Source organism: Python bivittatus, unplaced genomic scaffold, assembly GCF_059951505.1.
Source record: "Python bivittatus isolate LINGU-HERP-01145 unplaced genomic scaffold, Pbiv_v1 ctg000610_np1212, whole genome shotgun sequence".
Taxonomy (NCBI): domain Eukaryota; kingdom Metazoa; phylum Chordata; class Lepidosauria; order Squamata; family Pythonidae; genus Python; species Python bivittatus.
Genome location: NW_028277088.1, coordinates 43,401,207 through 43,417,530, shown reverse-complemented (window position 1 = coordinate 43,417,530; position 16,324 = coordinate 43,401,207). Strand labels below are relative to the sequence as shown.

Genomic DNA, 16,324 nt, shown 5'->3' with positions numbered 1-16,324 from the left:
AACCTAGATACATGACTTTTCATAGAAGTAATACAACAATATAATGTTGAATGGATGTTTCTAGATTTATGACACATTGGTTGCCTAACGTGACACAATGAATAATTTCAGTAGAAAAACACTGACTTTATGTATTCTCCCTACACATATTGAGTTAGTATCTGGTTCTATAATGCTATAACATTATTTTGGATTTAGATTTGCTCTGAGTATGAGAATTTCCGCCCAGTTACCAGAGATTTTGATTACATTTTGTTTTGTCTTTGCCCCACCCTAATTTATTAATGGCAGCCTTAACTGCTGTTGATTTTTTTTAAAGATCATTTTTCATTTTTCTTAAAATCACTTATTAATATTGTACAAGAACTGCAGATGTATTTTATTATAGAAATATTCCTTAATTTAATTAACATTGTTGGTCTCAATCACTGGCCAGATCTGTGACAGGAAAAATGTTCTCTGTCAGGTAATCTGGTCCCAGGTTGCTTAAGATTTACAGTATTTGTGATTTAAAATTCAAGTTCATATTCACAAGACTTGATTTTCTTGGAAAGCTTTTCAGTAGCAGGAAGTTCTAACCCCTATGGACTGAATTGCTGTCTTTAATATGAATCCAACTGAGTGTAGTAATCAAAATTGGTGATCTTGTTCTGGGTCCTATCTTAACTGGAGTTACATTGGGTGGATACAAGCACCAAGATCTTTGGATGCTCAAAAGATACTGAATTTTTCCTTAAAAAGGGTCTGCTTGGCTCTATTACGGTATATCTTTGTGTAGTAATGAAAATATGTCTATTTCATGCAGTGATGTTTATTCTCAGTATTTGGTCTGAAATTCTTGTTCTTATTATGCTTTGGTGGTAATGTTTATTACTGTGGTTGTAATTTGTATCCTTTGTTTTGTAATGCATTTGAATTCTGCTTTTGAATTAGGTGGTTTTAATTTTCTTCTATGAACCAATTTGGATGATCTCTTATAGAAAAGGCATTTTGTTGGAATGCTTCTGATACATACAAGTCATTAGCAATTGCTGTAAACAGACTGAAAAAAATTAGGGACTTTCCCTGTGTCCAGAGCAATTACAATTTAATCACTCAATAATAATACTACTTTAAGATAATTTGTGGTCAAAGGTAGGTATAATTCTTACCTATAATTAATACTAACCCCAGTTTATTATAATAACAGCTCAAACACTGTACTAATCCATAATGTGGTTTATTTGGCTTTGGTTTAGAAAGATGTGTGAATCCAGCTTTCTGATTTGTAAACTATGGTTTATGGCTTAGCTTTAGATGTGAAGCAGGTTGTGTTTTATTTCTTCTTAATTTTCAGAAATATTCTCCAAAACTTCAGAAATATTGTGAGACAATGGAGTATTTTTTTCAAGTTGTCCATTTTCCAGTAGAAAATGAGAGTTCTCTACATGCTGTGAGGAAATGGGAAATTGAGAAAAGTTCTTTAACCATTTTGTTTTTACATTTAAGTTTGCCAAGGTGAGTTATTAACATTTAGACATTAAACAAAGAGGCTACCTTATGTAATTTTGAACGGTTTTTGGAAGAAAAATAGAATGGGAATATTTTTTAAAAAAAGTATAAAGGTAAAAAAAAAAGTTATTTAATTACATTTCAGTAAACTTATGGAACATAGTTTTAAATATACTTAATAAATTATTTACATGTTCCAGTAAAAATCGTCTTCAGTTTATCTGATTATCAAGATCTATAATAATGAAAATATACAACCTTTTATTCCATAAATTTTAATAATATGTTAAAGATAGCCATGTGCTTTGCATATTCTAATCAAGTACATTTTCTTGATTGTATATGTAGAAAGGACACCAAATATAGTTTCCAATAAATGGTTTTAAGATAAATACATTTATCTTAAAAGTGCAATGGTTACTGAATGAAAACAAAAACATAATGAATGATATAGAAGAGATGCTTCCCCCAGTCAGGAAAAATTGTCCATGTCAGAAATGAAGGTTTTGTTGACTTCAGAACAGATTTGCTTGGAACGTGTTTTCCGTTTTCTAAAATGAGCATTGAGATTGGGCAGATTTAGTTTTAGCCATGCACTTAAATCAGCAGGCAAAACCCTGTCGAAAGAAGTTTCTGCCACAATGGCACTTTCACACAGGGAATCTGTATTCCATATCATCTGTGTTTGGCAACTGAACTGATAAATTTTTAGCATAGCTGCAGTGTATCCAGAATTGCAAAAAACAAAAAATGCAGCCTTGCCATTTGTAATGATGAAGCTCTGCAGCTCTGTGGCAGGAAATCTTGCCTGTTCCTGCTCTTGGTTCCTGAGCTTCAGTTTTCATAGCCGTCTGTTTATATGTTCTAAAGGAGGAAAAGTTGCTTAATAACTTCATAACTTCATTGATCACAGCAATTGTTCATAAATATTCTTGTACACAGTCAAAACAATGCTTGCTATCTGGTTAATTCTGCTTTAAAACTCAGCCAGAATTGATCTGGGCTGTTTTGACCCTTTGCAGATGCAACTGTTCCTGCATAGGTACTGGGGTGAAGATGACACGAGTTCTATCTGGTTCTCTGTTCTTTTTGGTACATGACCAGTTGACTTCAAAGTGCCAGATATCTGCTTGGATTTAGCTACTGTCTTGTGGATTGGAGCAAGAATTTGGGGTTTTATTTCTTTCTCTTTTGAGGAAAGTGTGAGAGTTTTAATGTTCCAGTACTGGCATTCTCTCCTTATTTTCCCTCTCACAGTCAACCTTCAGCACCTTGTTAAGGTATTTGTAGGCATTATTTATAATGCATCTCCTCTTCTTTTCCACTCCAGCCACTGCAACAAGATGCAGTTATAGCTACCAGGAAAAATAATACCTGGTTGCAGAATTGTCAGCATGCTGTCCTTTAACAGTCAGTGCTAACAGTAAGCTTTTAAATCCAACAGAGAAATTATGGCTTGGCACCCTTAATAGCAACTGTCCTTTTTCATTTTTGCAAACAAGCAAATGTGCAAAATATGTTCTGGAAATGCAAAATGGGTTTCCTAGCAATTCACTTTTATTTTCTCTTTTGTATGAAAAAAGGAATGAAGATGCTGAAGTAAGTTGGTGTGGGGACACTGATTGATGATTTTTTTTTATTTTCCTGTTGGTTTGGAGGGGTTGGGGAATGGAAACAGTGCTGTGTGAAAGTGTCTTATGTCTGCTCAGAAACTTCCACCATGGCTTTTCCTAGCAAGCTCTTTGAACTGGGTTTTTTAACCATGTCCTTTGGGATCCTTGCAACCCATCACAATTGGCATAATCCAAAACAGGCAGCTAAGGCTAGACCTAAAAAACAAGTAGATCCTGTATGGATAACTCAAAGGTAAGAGTGAATGTTTTGTTTACAGTCCATGACATCTTTGATAGGATTTGGCAAAGTCTTCTGAAATCCTGAAGAGCTACAGGTAGTCCTTGATTTACGACCATTCATTTAGCGACCATTAGAAGTTACTGTGGTGCTGAAAAAAGTGACTTACAACTGGTCCTCACACTTATGACTGTTGCAGTGTCCCCATGGGCATGTGGTCACAATTCGGGCACTTGGCAACTAGCATGTATTTATGATGGCTGCAGCATCCTGGGGTCATGTGATTACCATTTGTGAACTTCCCAGCTGGCTTCTGACAAGCAAAATCAATGGGGAACTATGTGATTCACTTAACGACTGTGGTGATTTGCTTAACAACTGCTGCAAAAAATGTTGTAAAATTGGGTGCAGTCATGTGATGCTTTGCTTAATGAACACACCGCTTAATAATGAATTTTCCTGTCTCTATTGTGGTCGTAAGTTGAGGACTACCTGTACTGTCTTGATGGGCAATACTGAGCTAACTGTTCTCACTTATTATACAGCAGTATGATATATTCTGTACATTTATTACATTCAGGATTGATGACCTGATGCTCCAATTCCTAGTAAAGAATTGAGTTAACAGATATCTTTTGGGGGGGCATTCACTTCACATAGTTGAAGGTAAGAATAGGGCTGTGTAAAACTTCACAGCTTCAGTTGCTATTGAACTTACATGAATAGATCTGGCTACCATTTTAGTTACATTCGTTGTAAAATTAATATTTATATTTATTTGTGGGGCAGGGAAATTTTTGCCCTCAGTTTTTAAAAATGCATGACTTAATTTATACTCAAGGTTTGACCATTTTGATTGGAGCTTTTAGAAAAATACAATCTTGGGGCTAACACTGATTACTGCAGCAAAGTATTATAGCACAAGAATGCTGATTTCCAATCTAGCTATCTACTGGATGAGTGTGAAGAAGCCTTTTTGAAAAACCCTGAAGGGAAACCCCGGCTCATTTATCACCGACTAGAAGATGGTCAAGTCAGTTCAGATTCTGTGCAGCAGTTAATTGAGCAAGTTTGCTTTGTGAACAAAGCAAAGGTAATGAGAGACACCTACAAAAGTGGAACATTTACTGTGTTTAGTTTCTTTTTGTTTATGTAGCATAGTAGTTGTAACAGTATTAGCAGGATTTACAGATTACCCTTTTTATCCATACTGAATGTAGAATCATGCCTCTAGAAAGCTAAAAGTATAGTTCACAACTGAATTTGCATAATCGTGGAATATCAAATTCTCACATTAGAGGGTATTTGTTAGAGGAGATGTAGTGGAACAATGACCAAGTATCTAATAAGAGATTGTAGTTTTTGAAGCAGATATGTACTAATCAAAATGTGTTTAGATTTACGCTTTTAAAAAAGTTCTGTACTTTACATTGACATAGAGAATAAAGATACCTTGAACTACTTTTCTGGGCATCGCTACAAATCTTTTGATTTCATGTCTCAGTAACACAGGCTTTTTATATGGAATCTGGGTATTTGTTGTTTGTATTAAGAGTAGTGTGTGAAGCTGGCCTTCATCAGAAGTATGTCAGTTTTGTTGAATATAAAAATAGCCCTATAAATCTTTCTGTTATTAAAGCTTGTCAGCTCTAACGTGACCTAATCTTTTAATAATGATTTCTTTCTTTTTCCCCTAAGATCATCAACCACGTGGGAGGATTAGAGGAAGGAGCATATGAAGTATACAACTATGTGGAAAGGATTATAAAGCAGGTATTATCCATAGTGTCTTGTTCTGAAGATTATATGGATGATGGAAAAGCAGTATATAAATGTTACAATTCTTTTTTAATTGTGCCACATTTTACATAGTTTTCTTGATTTTCATAAGTCAGAACACTTAATTATGTTTTTGAAATTTACATCTAAAGTACTTTAAATAATACTTTAAATATTCATATAAAGTATGAATAAGATGAAAGTGTTTGCAAAGTCAAATATCATGTTGGTATTCTTATCCAAAAAGCAGCTCATGCTTAATTCTTATTGGGTAGCTTATCCTGTCCTCTGATGTTTGACTTTATCTTTCAAAAAATTAGTATCTGCCAATATTCTGAAAGTATCTAGTTTATCTACATGTCATTTAGGATGCATTTATCATCTAGGTTATTTTCTGTATATTTTAAAATGTTTCAAGTTTACGCTTTAGTTGCTGGGATACTAGTTAGTATAGTTTTAAAATATAGTATTTTCTGTTCCAGGAATATGTGAGGTGACAACTAAGATAAACATTTGGTTAATTTTGGCTTTTGCTAGTATTGAATACAATAAGGGTATAAAACAACTTGGTTATATGGATGGTACAGCAGTTCCACTCTAACCTACGTATATGTTCTGCTATTGGATGGTACATTTGTTAAAAGAGAGAAGATACCACATAGGTCATCTTGTTAACTGAGTCAGGCCAAGGTTGGTTTTTTTTTCCCCCAAAATTCAGAGATTACAGGATTCCATAGTTTTCTAATATGTGAACAAACTGTGAAGAGTCCTTTTTTAATTTTCATGCTGGAGAGCAAGCCAGAGCCTGAAATCATTGTTGTTTTAGAAATTGGCATAGAGAAGAGTCATTACTCTTTCATATGATTTGCTTGTATTCTCATACAGGATATACTGGGCTGTGAAGTTTCACAACTGGAAAAGAAAGATGTGACTGATGATGGTGACTCTTCAATTCCTGAAGAGGAACTGTTTGGAGATGTGCTGTGGGATGCACATGATGAACAAGAACAAATGGAGGCTTTCCAGCAGGCATCTAATTCAACATGTGAACTAGGATTTGACAAAGTAAGTTCATATCCTCTCCATGAAGGAAATAAATGTTTGTGGGGTTTTTTTCCTTTTTCATTGTAGAAAATATGGAAGGAACCAGATTTGAGAATAACCTTAGAGGCTTTTAGTTCTTAGATAGTTGACAGACTTGGTTTGGGAACTGATCCTAAAAGTTTCATATTAAAAATTTGTGGATGCGGTTGCTGTTTCTCTTTGGGGAGAAAATGTTATGGTGTTATTCCAGTTTACTTGTACTGTATGCCTCTAACTATTGAGATAATGCAAAATACTTCATTATACAGGCAGTAGATTATCCAGATGGAATTTCAAGCCTCTATGCCGAACACTTCTAGAATAAAAAGCACACTGGGTACTAGCACAATTTGTATTTATGGACCACAGTTGAAAAGGGCACAAGTTGCATAACATTAATTTATTAGTTTCCTTCTGTTATATTTTAAGTTATTTGACATTTAGAACCACCATGCAAAACCAGTTATGAGGAACCTATCAACTTCATAAATCTTTGGTTACATTGATTATTTTAGACAAGATACATTTTTAGCAAGTTGATTCTACAAATTTAAGCATGCTTACAATAACATATTTTCCACTAAGATGAGAATGATCTGCTTCTAAATTAAGGGGCTGAAATCCCACTGACTTTTTTGGGATTTAAATTGAACTGAATTCCTCTGTGTTATATCATATTGCTACAATCCACTGTTGTGTTTCAAGCACAATGACAGTGAATTGTACACAAAAAACATTCATCATTTTAAATGGGGCAATAGCTCCATATATAGAATATGTGAATTCCTTTGCTTCTGTAGATCTGTCCTAGAACTGTCTTCTAAATCTGTAAGTTGTTGACACAATGGAACATAGGCATGGTTTGAAAAATGATTAAGGACTTGGGTGCAAAGATACTTGTATCTATATTTGAAGACAAAATGTACTTCCATTCAAACGGGGTAATGATTATTGGTGGTTTTTTAAAATAGTGATTCCAAAATGAGACCCCAAAATTGATAAATAACATATTAGTGTTTTATGCCATTTGATGCTATAGTTAACGTTTAGAATATACTGATGCAGTATTCTCATGCATTTATACAAAGTTGGTTTAAACCTGGTTGTGTTGAATTTAAGGTATTAGCGGTAGAAGATTTTCTGTTTTGTGTGTGTATTCATTTTTTGTTACTAAACTTGCACTTGCAGGGGTAACAAACTTATATTCTGTAGCTAAGTTCATGTATAAGACTAAGCCAGAATTTTTAAGTTAAATCTTCCTTGGCTGACAAGTCATAGTGACCTGATTTGTATATAATGCTAGCTTTTAAAGGGTAGGTTTGCATATCACACTGTCAAGTGATTAAGCTTCCTCATAATCATAGTCCTGGCTAAATCCTTTTTTTTTTTTACCAGATAATGATAAAGTAACATAAATTTACCCAAGCCAAGCAGGAAATTTGTATCTGTTTCCATAGTTTTTCCCGTGAGCACTTTAAGCCTGACAATGTACTTGGCAGCTTTTCAGAACAGTTTCATCATAGAATATATTAATTGGAAGGGATCTGACAGGACATTTAGTTCAGTCCCCTGCTGAGTGCAAAAAATCACAAAGCCATCTTTGATAGGTGACCACCAGTCCCATCTCTGATAGGTGGCCACCAGAAATCACCTATCTCTGATAGATGGCCACCAGTTGGCAAACTTCTCGTGAAAGGGAGTCTGCCACTCTTCCTGGTAGATTGTTCAACTTCTTAACGGCCCTTAATATCAGAACATTTCCCATAATATTCAGGCTGAATCTCTTTTCTTTTAATGTCAGTCTATTGGTCTTTGCTTGGGCTTACTTTCAACAGAGAATAACTCTCCACTTGAATATGACAGCATTTAAATATATGTAAGTTGCTATAATACCTCCCATCAATGTTCTGTTTTGCAAACTAAACATAACCAGCTGGTTTAACTGTTGCTCATGCGCTGGTAACTCTCCTCTGACCCCACTTCAGCTTCTTCATGTTTTTTTTGAAGTCCAGAACTGAACTTATTACCCCAAGTAATAAGTAATGGGGTAATAATGGGAGTCCCCAACTGGAGGAGTGTAATAATTGTGAGTTCCTAACAGCCTATTAAGGGTTTGTATTTATTTTAATGGAACTGTTGATCTGTTTTATTTATTTATTTTGTAAGCTACTTGGGGTTCATGTTGGGCAGCTATATAGATTGGGTCAACTAATAATCTGCTCTTAGAACTTTCTCACACTGTACGCTGCCAAGCCAACTCTTCCCAATTCTGTACTTATCAGTAGGTTTTTCATTCTCAGAGAACACACTGTAATTGTATCATACTTACTGAAAGCTTTATTGTATATTCTTTAGGTTATTTCTTTATAAGAACAGGCAGACAGTGGTATAAAAAAGATCCGTATAAAAAGAACAATACAGTCCAAACTAATGATTGTAAGTAGAGCTAGAAATACTGCCTGAAGCATAATCAACAATACAGCATTGTGCTTACCTCCAAACCTTCTAAGAAGAATCACTTTTGTATTTCAAGGACAAAATACAAGCTTTTATTATTTCATTTGTGATAGGCAGAACAACACTAGCCAGATATGTCTTGGCAAGGGCAAGAACATTCTTGCTAAACACTCAAACAAAGGCAAAATCATACTTACCAAAAGTAAAAAGCAAAGACAAAATTCTGTCAAACAGTTGCAGATAACAAGGGCAAAGCCATTCTTATGAACCATCTTCACAAGGCCACCACTGTACTTTCAAAGTTAGGTCCCTTTGAGGCTCAGTAAAGAGGGTAGACTATTACATGATTGCCTATGAAGCTGGTCTAAATGTTAGTTACATGATTGGATACTGATGCCATGACTAGAGATGATGGCAGTAGTCTCCCATATTTTTATAAAGACAAAAATAACCTTGGGGTTAGATAGGTTGGGTATATTGGAGCATTGCGTAGCTACTCTTTTTTTCCTTAACAGATTGTCTCTGAAAGGAAAAAAAAAAGATGGCTGAAATGACAGGAAAGAATAAGAGAATTGCAACTCCATCTTATAAAATTCAGTGAATAAGACCAAGGTACTGGAAAATAACAGTCTTGCCTCAAAGTACAAATTCAGTTGATCTGGTACCCCAAACACACTAAACTGTACCGTCATTGAGTTTTTCATGCTGTTCAAACTGGGACTGTGTGAGGACTATGATTGATCTATCCATTATTGCTTAAATATGACCCAGAGCAGTATGATATGTTCAATAAATCATGGTCAATAAATTCTGTTTTAGCTTTGTGTGTAAACTAAGCCAATGCCAATATAGTTATTGTATACGCACAAAGTTAATATGGAAAGGACTGAACTTTGGGATTGACAGAGCTTTAAGATCAAGTAAATGCACGGATGCTTGGATCTAACTCCACAATTATTTATTATATTGTGTTGTTTCATTTGCAGTATTATGAACGTCTGAATGATTTGGTAGCAGCACCTGCACCAATTCCACCCCTCCTTGTATCTGGAGATCCAGGCTCTGGGAAATCTCTTCTTTTATCAAAATGGTATTTTTGTAAAAAGTGTATTCCTAGGAAATGTAGATTTTAAAAAAAATCTTCCCTCCTTCAAGAAATACCCAGCTGTATGTGTATGTTCCTGTATGTGCCCATATGCATTCCAGATATACTTTTAAATGTGAACTACTAGTTTTATCAGTTGTTGCATAAGCATACTAGCTCAGCTGACATAGTGTTAATGAATCACTACAACCAGGATATGTGTACTGTTTGTTTCACAAAAGGTACAAAGTGATCAGTGTGTGAATGGATTGACTTTCATCTTATGAGATTTTCTCTGGCCCCCTCCCCCCCCCCCGCCCTTACAGAGAGTTATCCAGGCTCTGTATATTACACATTTGTTACTTTAACCCAGTGTTGTCCAACCTTGGCCACTTTAAGATGAGTGGAGTTGAACACACAGAATTGCCCAGCCAGCCATGCTGGCTGGGGAATTCTGTGAGTTGAAGTCCACTCATCTTAAAGTGGCCAAGTTTGGACAACACTGCTTTAACCCATCCAGTTTTTCAGGATCCTTCAGCCAGCTTTTCTTGTGACTGTTCCTGACATTTTACCTTGGTGGGAATGTAGTTCAGCAGAGGAAGGAAGAAGAAATGTTCCACCTGTGCAATAATGTCAGAGCTAATTTATTTGTGTTTCTTTAGCATCTCATAGTAATCTATACAGGTTATACCCATAGAGCCATTTTTAAAGTTTACAATGTTTATATATACTGCCATTTACTTTTTTAGGATTGTTTATTTATGTACTTTAATTTATCTAGAATTGAAATGAATGAATGATGTTGGTGACACCGTTCAAATTTCTACTCTAGGACCAAATGCCATAGAAACTGCAGGACAAAAGTTTAAATCTTTGGAAAAGAATGGCAGTTTAGTGGCAAAATGTGTTACATACAGAAGGTGTCTTATCAGTTCCTGATACCTCGAGATAAAGCTGTAAAAGACCTTCCTGGGTTCCTAGAGAAGTCCTGCCATTTACCTGTAGTGTGTTGACTATAAACTAAATGGGACAATCTTGTGATGCAGCTTCCACTTTTTTTTTTTGAAGCTACCATTAATGTCTAGTTGATTGTTCATTGTTTAGAAAGTAAGTATAGCCGTCTGAAAAAAAAAAAAAGCTTTCCAGTGTAACAACATAGTCATAATAATCTACATTTCAGTAGATCTGTTTGTAGTATTTGAGTTGATAAGTATATTTTCTCTTACTAGGATTCAGTTACAACAGAAGCATTCTCCAAATACACTCATTCTCTATCATTTTGTTGGGAAACCAATGTCTAGCAGTTCAGAGCCTACATTGATCCTCAAACGTCTCACTTTAAAAGTAGGTCCATTTTACTGTGTATCAGCATATGGGAACCGGAGTGCTTGTTCACTGAATAAAAGAATTTTATTTCACTATATTATATTATGCTTAAATTTCCTTTTTTTTTTTTGGTATTTTTATTAGACATTTTCAAAAAGATATAAACATAAAAAAGAAACTAGAAAAAGGGATAAAAGGATAAAAGAGTTAAGACAAATGGATAAGCAAGGGATTTAAAATGTCATGGAAATTAAATTTTCCAGTATATCATTAGTTAATTATTAATAACTGAACATATTACAATGTTTTATAGACTGAAAATCACTATAAAGCTGTAAAATAAGCATGAATGTCGAGAACCATGCCTAACACAGTATAAATTACCAAGTGAGATTATAGGCACAGTAAATTAATCTGTATCACTGAGAGTCTATTCTGATTTAAACATCTTGTAAAATTGAAATACAGATTCTGTGAATGGAGAAACTAAAATTTTGGATGTAGTACAAATCCATGTGTTAAGTTGTAGTCTAATAATTTTAAACTTAAATTTTATTTTAATTGATCTTTGTTTTGCAAAAGCAAGAAATCCCCCTTTATTAGGAAGAATATTGAGCATAAGAAACATTTTCTGGTGTCATTTGTAGCCATCTGGCTAAGGAATAAAACCAAGCTGTATTCCTAAGTTTGTGGCTTTAGGCAAGCACAGCTTACATTTCTCAGTTGACAGCATGCTGTTCTGCCAGTGCACTAACCTCTCTTAGTTTATTTGTTTGTGATACTGAAAAAATATCTTAATTCTTTGTCTAAAATATGGTCTTGATGGTACATGATATAATTCCTGTGGCTAAAGCTGTGTAATTCTTGCTTTGACAAGAAAGCACTTGAGAATCTCATGTAAGCCATTCAAAGGCATAACAACTGTACATTTTGATTTTAAAAGGATCATAATTTGTTACATCTAACATTGATTTCATTTATAGGGTCTTAATAATCTCTCAGTGCTATTATTCTGTGTTCTAGTTTTGAAATACCAAGGATATTGTGCAGATGTACCTGTGCTGCAGCAAAGCTACAGTGGATCTGTCATTGGGCTAAGGAACAGGAAACTACATAACGTGCTGAGTGATTTTATGGTTAAAACCAGTGGTTGACTAAACAAGAGAACAGTTAACTACAGTTTGGTTTGTTGTTGGCTTACCTAAACTAGTGTAGCATACAGGCTAAACCTGGAGTTAGAGGTTATTAATTTATAGTTAACTTCCAGTTCCAGTCTTTGGACAGAAAGATGAGAGCTTAAGTGGCCACAAAATAGTGCCTTTCCAGCTGCATTGTTTTTTCTGATCCTTTTTTAAAAAACCTCCTCAGCTATGTGAGGTCCGAAAGGATCTGTCTCTTTGTTTCATCTTTAGATAAAATATTATTTAGATAAAACATTGTTTCTGTTTTCCCATAGCTTATGCAAAATTCCTGGTCAGTCTCACCTACATCATTGGATCCAGCAAAATTATTAGAAGAATTTCCTCGTTGGCTAGAAAAACTTTCTGCTCATCAGCAAGGCAGTATTATAATCATTATTGATTCAGTTGATCGAATTCAGGTATAGTATCTTTGACCTTTGCATTACTGAAAGATGAATTTAGAATTGCTTTATTTCTTAGAATTTTAACAAGATAAACTTTTTTTGCAGTGGAGAGAATGCACCAGAAGTGCATGTGCACCTGCACGCACACACACAGAGAGTACATTCACATTTGGAATTGCACACACATAGAAATAAGAAACATAAATAGAACTGGGAGAGAACATTGCTCCTTGCATATGATTCACATATGCTAAGCTATGATTTATTTTAAACATGCAGTCAAACAGACCAACAAGCAATCTGCTTAACACATAAAATTAAGCTATAATATAAAATGTGTTTTAACAACCAAAACATTGGCTGCAACACCCTAAGCTAAAAACAAATCCCATTATAGAGAGGCCAGGAAAAGCTCTTCTTTGGAGATATTGACTGCAATTTATATGACCTCAAACACGTAGTTTTATGCTCTCTCTGGTGTATTTTCTTGTTGGACTACAGAATTCTTGTGTGATTCTATTTTATGAAGGCTGTTGAAAGAGAAAATGTAATATAAAGGATATTTTTCAGTGAGATAATTAATATTAAAAATACATGTACCTTTAACTTTTTACAGCATTCTGAATTTTCAATTAACCTTTTGTCTCTCAGCAAGCTGAAAAGCATATGAAGTGGCTGATTGATCCCCTGCCAGTGAATGTAAGGGTTGTAGTATCTGTGAATGTTGAAAGTTGCCCACAAGCTTGGAGGTAAGTTTATTTTTCTGTAAAATAAATGATCTTTATGCTATTCAGTTGGGAAAAATCAAGCATAGTGAATTCCTCTCAGTTGGAAACAGCAAGTTAAATATCATGTAAGAGTCAGCTCCGTCTGTACAGTACATATGGCAGAATGCTTTTACTAGTTTAATCGATGAAGACAAATGGGCATATCTGCAAGGAGAATGATGTTTTTTACAGCAAGGTGATGGTGAAAGCCATTCAGAAAATATAGATGCTCCTGAATTGTACCACTTCAGAATGCAAGGGGGAGAACATATGTTTTACTCTCATGTCAAAATATGTTCATTTGTAAATTATATTGGTTAAAATAGAATCATAAAACATTTTTCTTCGGTAGAAGATTGTATCAGAATTGGTACTTAGATTCTGTCTTTTCTTTAAGTAAGGATTTTCTGATATGAGTCTGCATTTAAACATTGCTGTCTTCTAAAATGATTTTATTGGCTTGCTGAATAAGATAAGATTTTCACTGTGACAAGATTTTGGCTGTAGGGATAAGTTGATTTAAGTGTGTTGCTATACAAGATTATTTTATGTTATGTTAATCATTGATGGTTGTAATCAAGTTATTCTAAGATCCTTTTTGTCAGTATTGTTATCAAACCAATACTCCCCATCCTGTACCTCTGCATTTGATTTTTTTTTCTTAAGTGAAGAACTTTGCATTTATCCCTGTTATTTTCATACCCATTTATCCTATCAATTTCATTTTTACTTCTGTATTTGTTTTCTAGGATATTAATTATCCCACCCAATTCTGTCTCTTCAAATTTAATAGGCATTGCTTCCAATTCTTCATTCAAGTCTTTTAATAAAAGTGTGGAGTACTTCACTCTTAATTTGATGAGAAACCATTAATAATCACTCTTTAATTTCTGAGATAGCTATATATGCAAGTGATTGTTTTGCTGTCTGGCACACACAGCATTCAGAGCACTGAAGCTTCAGAGATTTGCCCTGGGTTTTAAAAATTATTCTTGTATTGGAATTTACTTTTTCCACATGGTAAATTCCACCTGTGACAGTCTGCTTTCTGCTTTCTCTTTGAAAGGCTGTGGCCTACTCTTCATCTTGAACCATTAACTGTTAGCTATATGAAATCTCTGATTAATGAAGAATGTAACTCTGCAAGCCTGAAGCTGACCATAGAACAGGTATTGCTGCTTCATAAATATGAATACGTTAGCTTAGTACTTACCAGGCTTAATTATAGATATTTAATGTTAAAAAGAGAAATTATTACTCTAGTCTCATATAACATTAAAGAAAAAATCAAAATGTTCTACACTGAAAATGGATAACTCAAGGTTTAAAATGTATGAAAGAGAACAATTGTTCATACTTAAAGCCCCACTTGAACTAAAGGGTTAATTGCCGTTAAAATTATGCTTGTCCCATTGCTTGTTATAATGATTTGGTATACCTGTGTCTCCTCTAGATTACACTTGTGGGCTTTAGATTTTAAGTTGCCGAATATATGATTGTGAGTAGCTAAGCATGTTTAGCAAAGGAATCAAGTAACATTTCAATAAAGCTCTTGGGATGCTGTAGTAAGTCTGAAAATATATGGAACAGCTATTTTCATATATTCTAAAACATAGATAGAGAACTTGTGGTCCTCCAAATGTTAAGCTTTTGTAGAAACTATAGCTTCTAGGAGTTCTCTCCATTGGTTATGTTAGTATGGACTTCTGGAAATTGTAGTTCAAAAAATCTAGAGGGTTCCCTTGTTTCAGGATGTTGAAATTTGTTCTCAAATGTACTTATTTTTTAAAAACATATATTTTTTGAAAATTAACTTTTCTTATACTTAGTTTTGTATAGTTGTATGATTATGTGTTGGTGTGATGTTTCTTGTACTTCATATGAAGCTATGTACTTGACCACAGCTTTCAACACTGTAGAAAGATTAATTTCATATTTGGTTGTCTACTCCTTTAGGAGAAGAAGCTCGAGAAACATGGTCATTCTACTTCAATATGCAATGCCCTCTTTGTCACTCTTTTGGGCAGAATGATGGCTGGGTATGTTAAAAAGATACTGAAATGATGCTGCTGCTAGAAAATAATTGTTAAGGACCCAGATCCAGTAAAATTAGTACTTTTACCATTCTTAGGAATTGGTATCAAAACACAAATGTGCATAAATACTAGGTGTCCAAATGGAATTACAGTTTGCATTCATCTTTAATAACATGAAATAAGATCCCAAATGTTTTGGCCATCAAAATCAGGTGGAAAATTAGGTAGTGGAAAATCCTTTTGCATTTATTTATTTATTTATTTATTTATTTATTTATTTATTTATTTATTCGGCTTGTATGCCGCCCATCTCCCCCACGGGTGACTCTGGGCGGCTCACAATAAAAAGAAGAAATACAATTCTCTCCAAGATGGCTAAAAACTATAAATAATTAAAAAACATATTAAAAATACCCTAAAAAACCTCCTCTAATTTTGGCCCTATAAAAATCTGTAAGATGCTGGGGGGGGGCAACCCATCATCCCACCAGCCATCTCCACAGGTGCAGGCCCCCCTCTGGCCCCCAGGCCTTCTGGCAAAGCCAGGATTTAATACCTTTCCTGAAGGCCATGAGGGAGGGGGCACACCGGACCTCAGGAGGCAGGATGTTCCATAGGGCGGGTGCTGCAGCAGAAAAAGCTCTCTGCCTAGACCCCACCAATCGAAATTCCCTGACCGGTGGGGTCTGCAACCTGCCCCTTCTGCTGGACCGAGTGGGACGGGCTGAAGTGACCAGGGCGAGGCGGTTCCTCAGATAACCTGGTCCTGTGCCATGAAGGGCTTTAAAGGTGATGACCAACACCTTGAATTGGACCTGGAAACAAACTGGTAACCAATGCAGCTTGCGCAACAGCGGTGTTATAT

The 16,324-nt window shown here is 34.9% G+C and overlaps 1 protein-coding gene across 4 annotated transcripts in view; it reads left to right on the top strand.

Moving 5' to 3' along the window:
- NPHP3 (nephrocystin 3) overlaps positions 1-16,324 on the top strand; it is a 48,413-nt gene that overhangs the window by 8,802 nt on the left and 23,287 nt on the right. For all 4 annotated transcript variants that reach the window (XM_088150902.1, XM_088150901.1, XM_007421731.4 and 1 more), the window contains 10 exons: positions 1,337-1,497; positions 4,288-4,435; positions 5,041-5,115; positions 6,007-6,186; positions 9,648-9,751; positions 10,975-11,089; positions 12,528-12,671; positions 13,308-13,405; positions 14,490-14,592; positions 15,380-15,462. In XM_088150902.1, the coding sequence (XP_088007028.1) occupies positions 1,337-1,497; positions 4,288-4,435; positions 5,041-5,115; positions 6,007-6,186; positions 9,648-9,751; positions 10,975-11,089; positions 12,528-12,671; positions 13,308-13,405; positions 14,490-14,592; positions 15,380-15,462 (1,211 nt within the window). The remainder of the gene's footprint in view (positions 1-1,336; positions 1,498-4,287; positions 4,436-5,040; positions 5,116-6,006; positions 6,187-9,647; positions 9,752-10,974; positions 11,090-12,527; positions 12,672-13,307; positions 13,406-14,489; positions 14,593-15,379; positions 15,463-16,324) is intronic.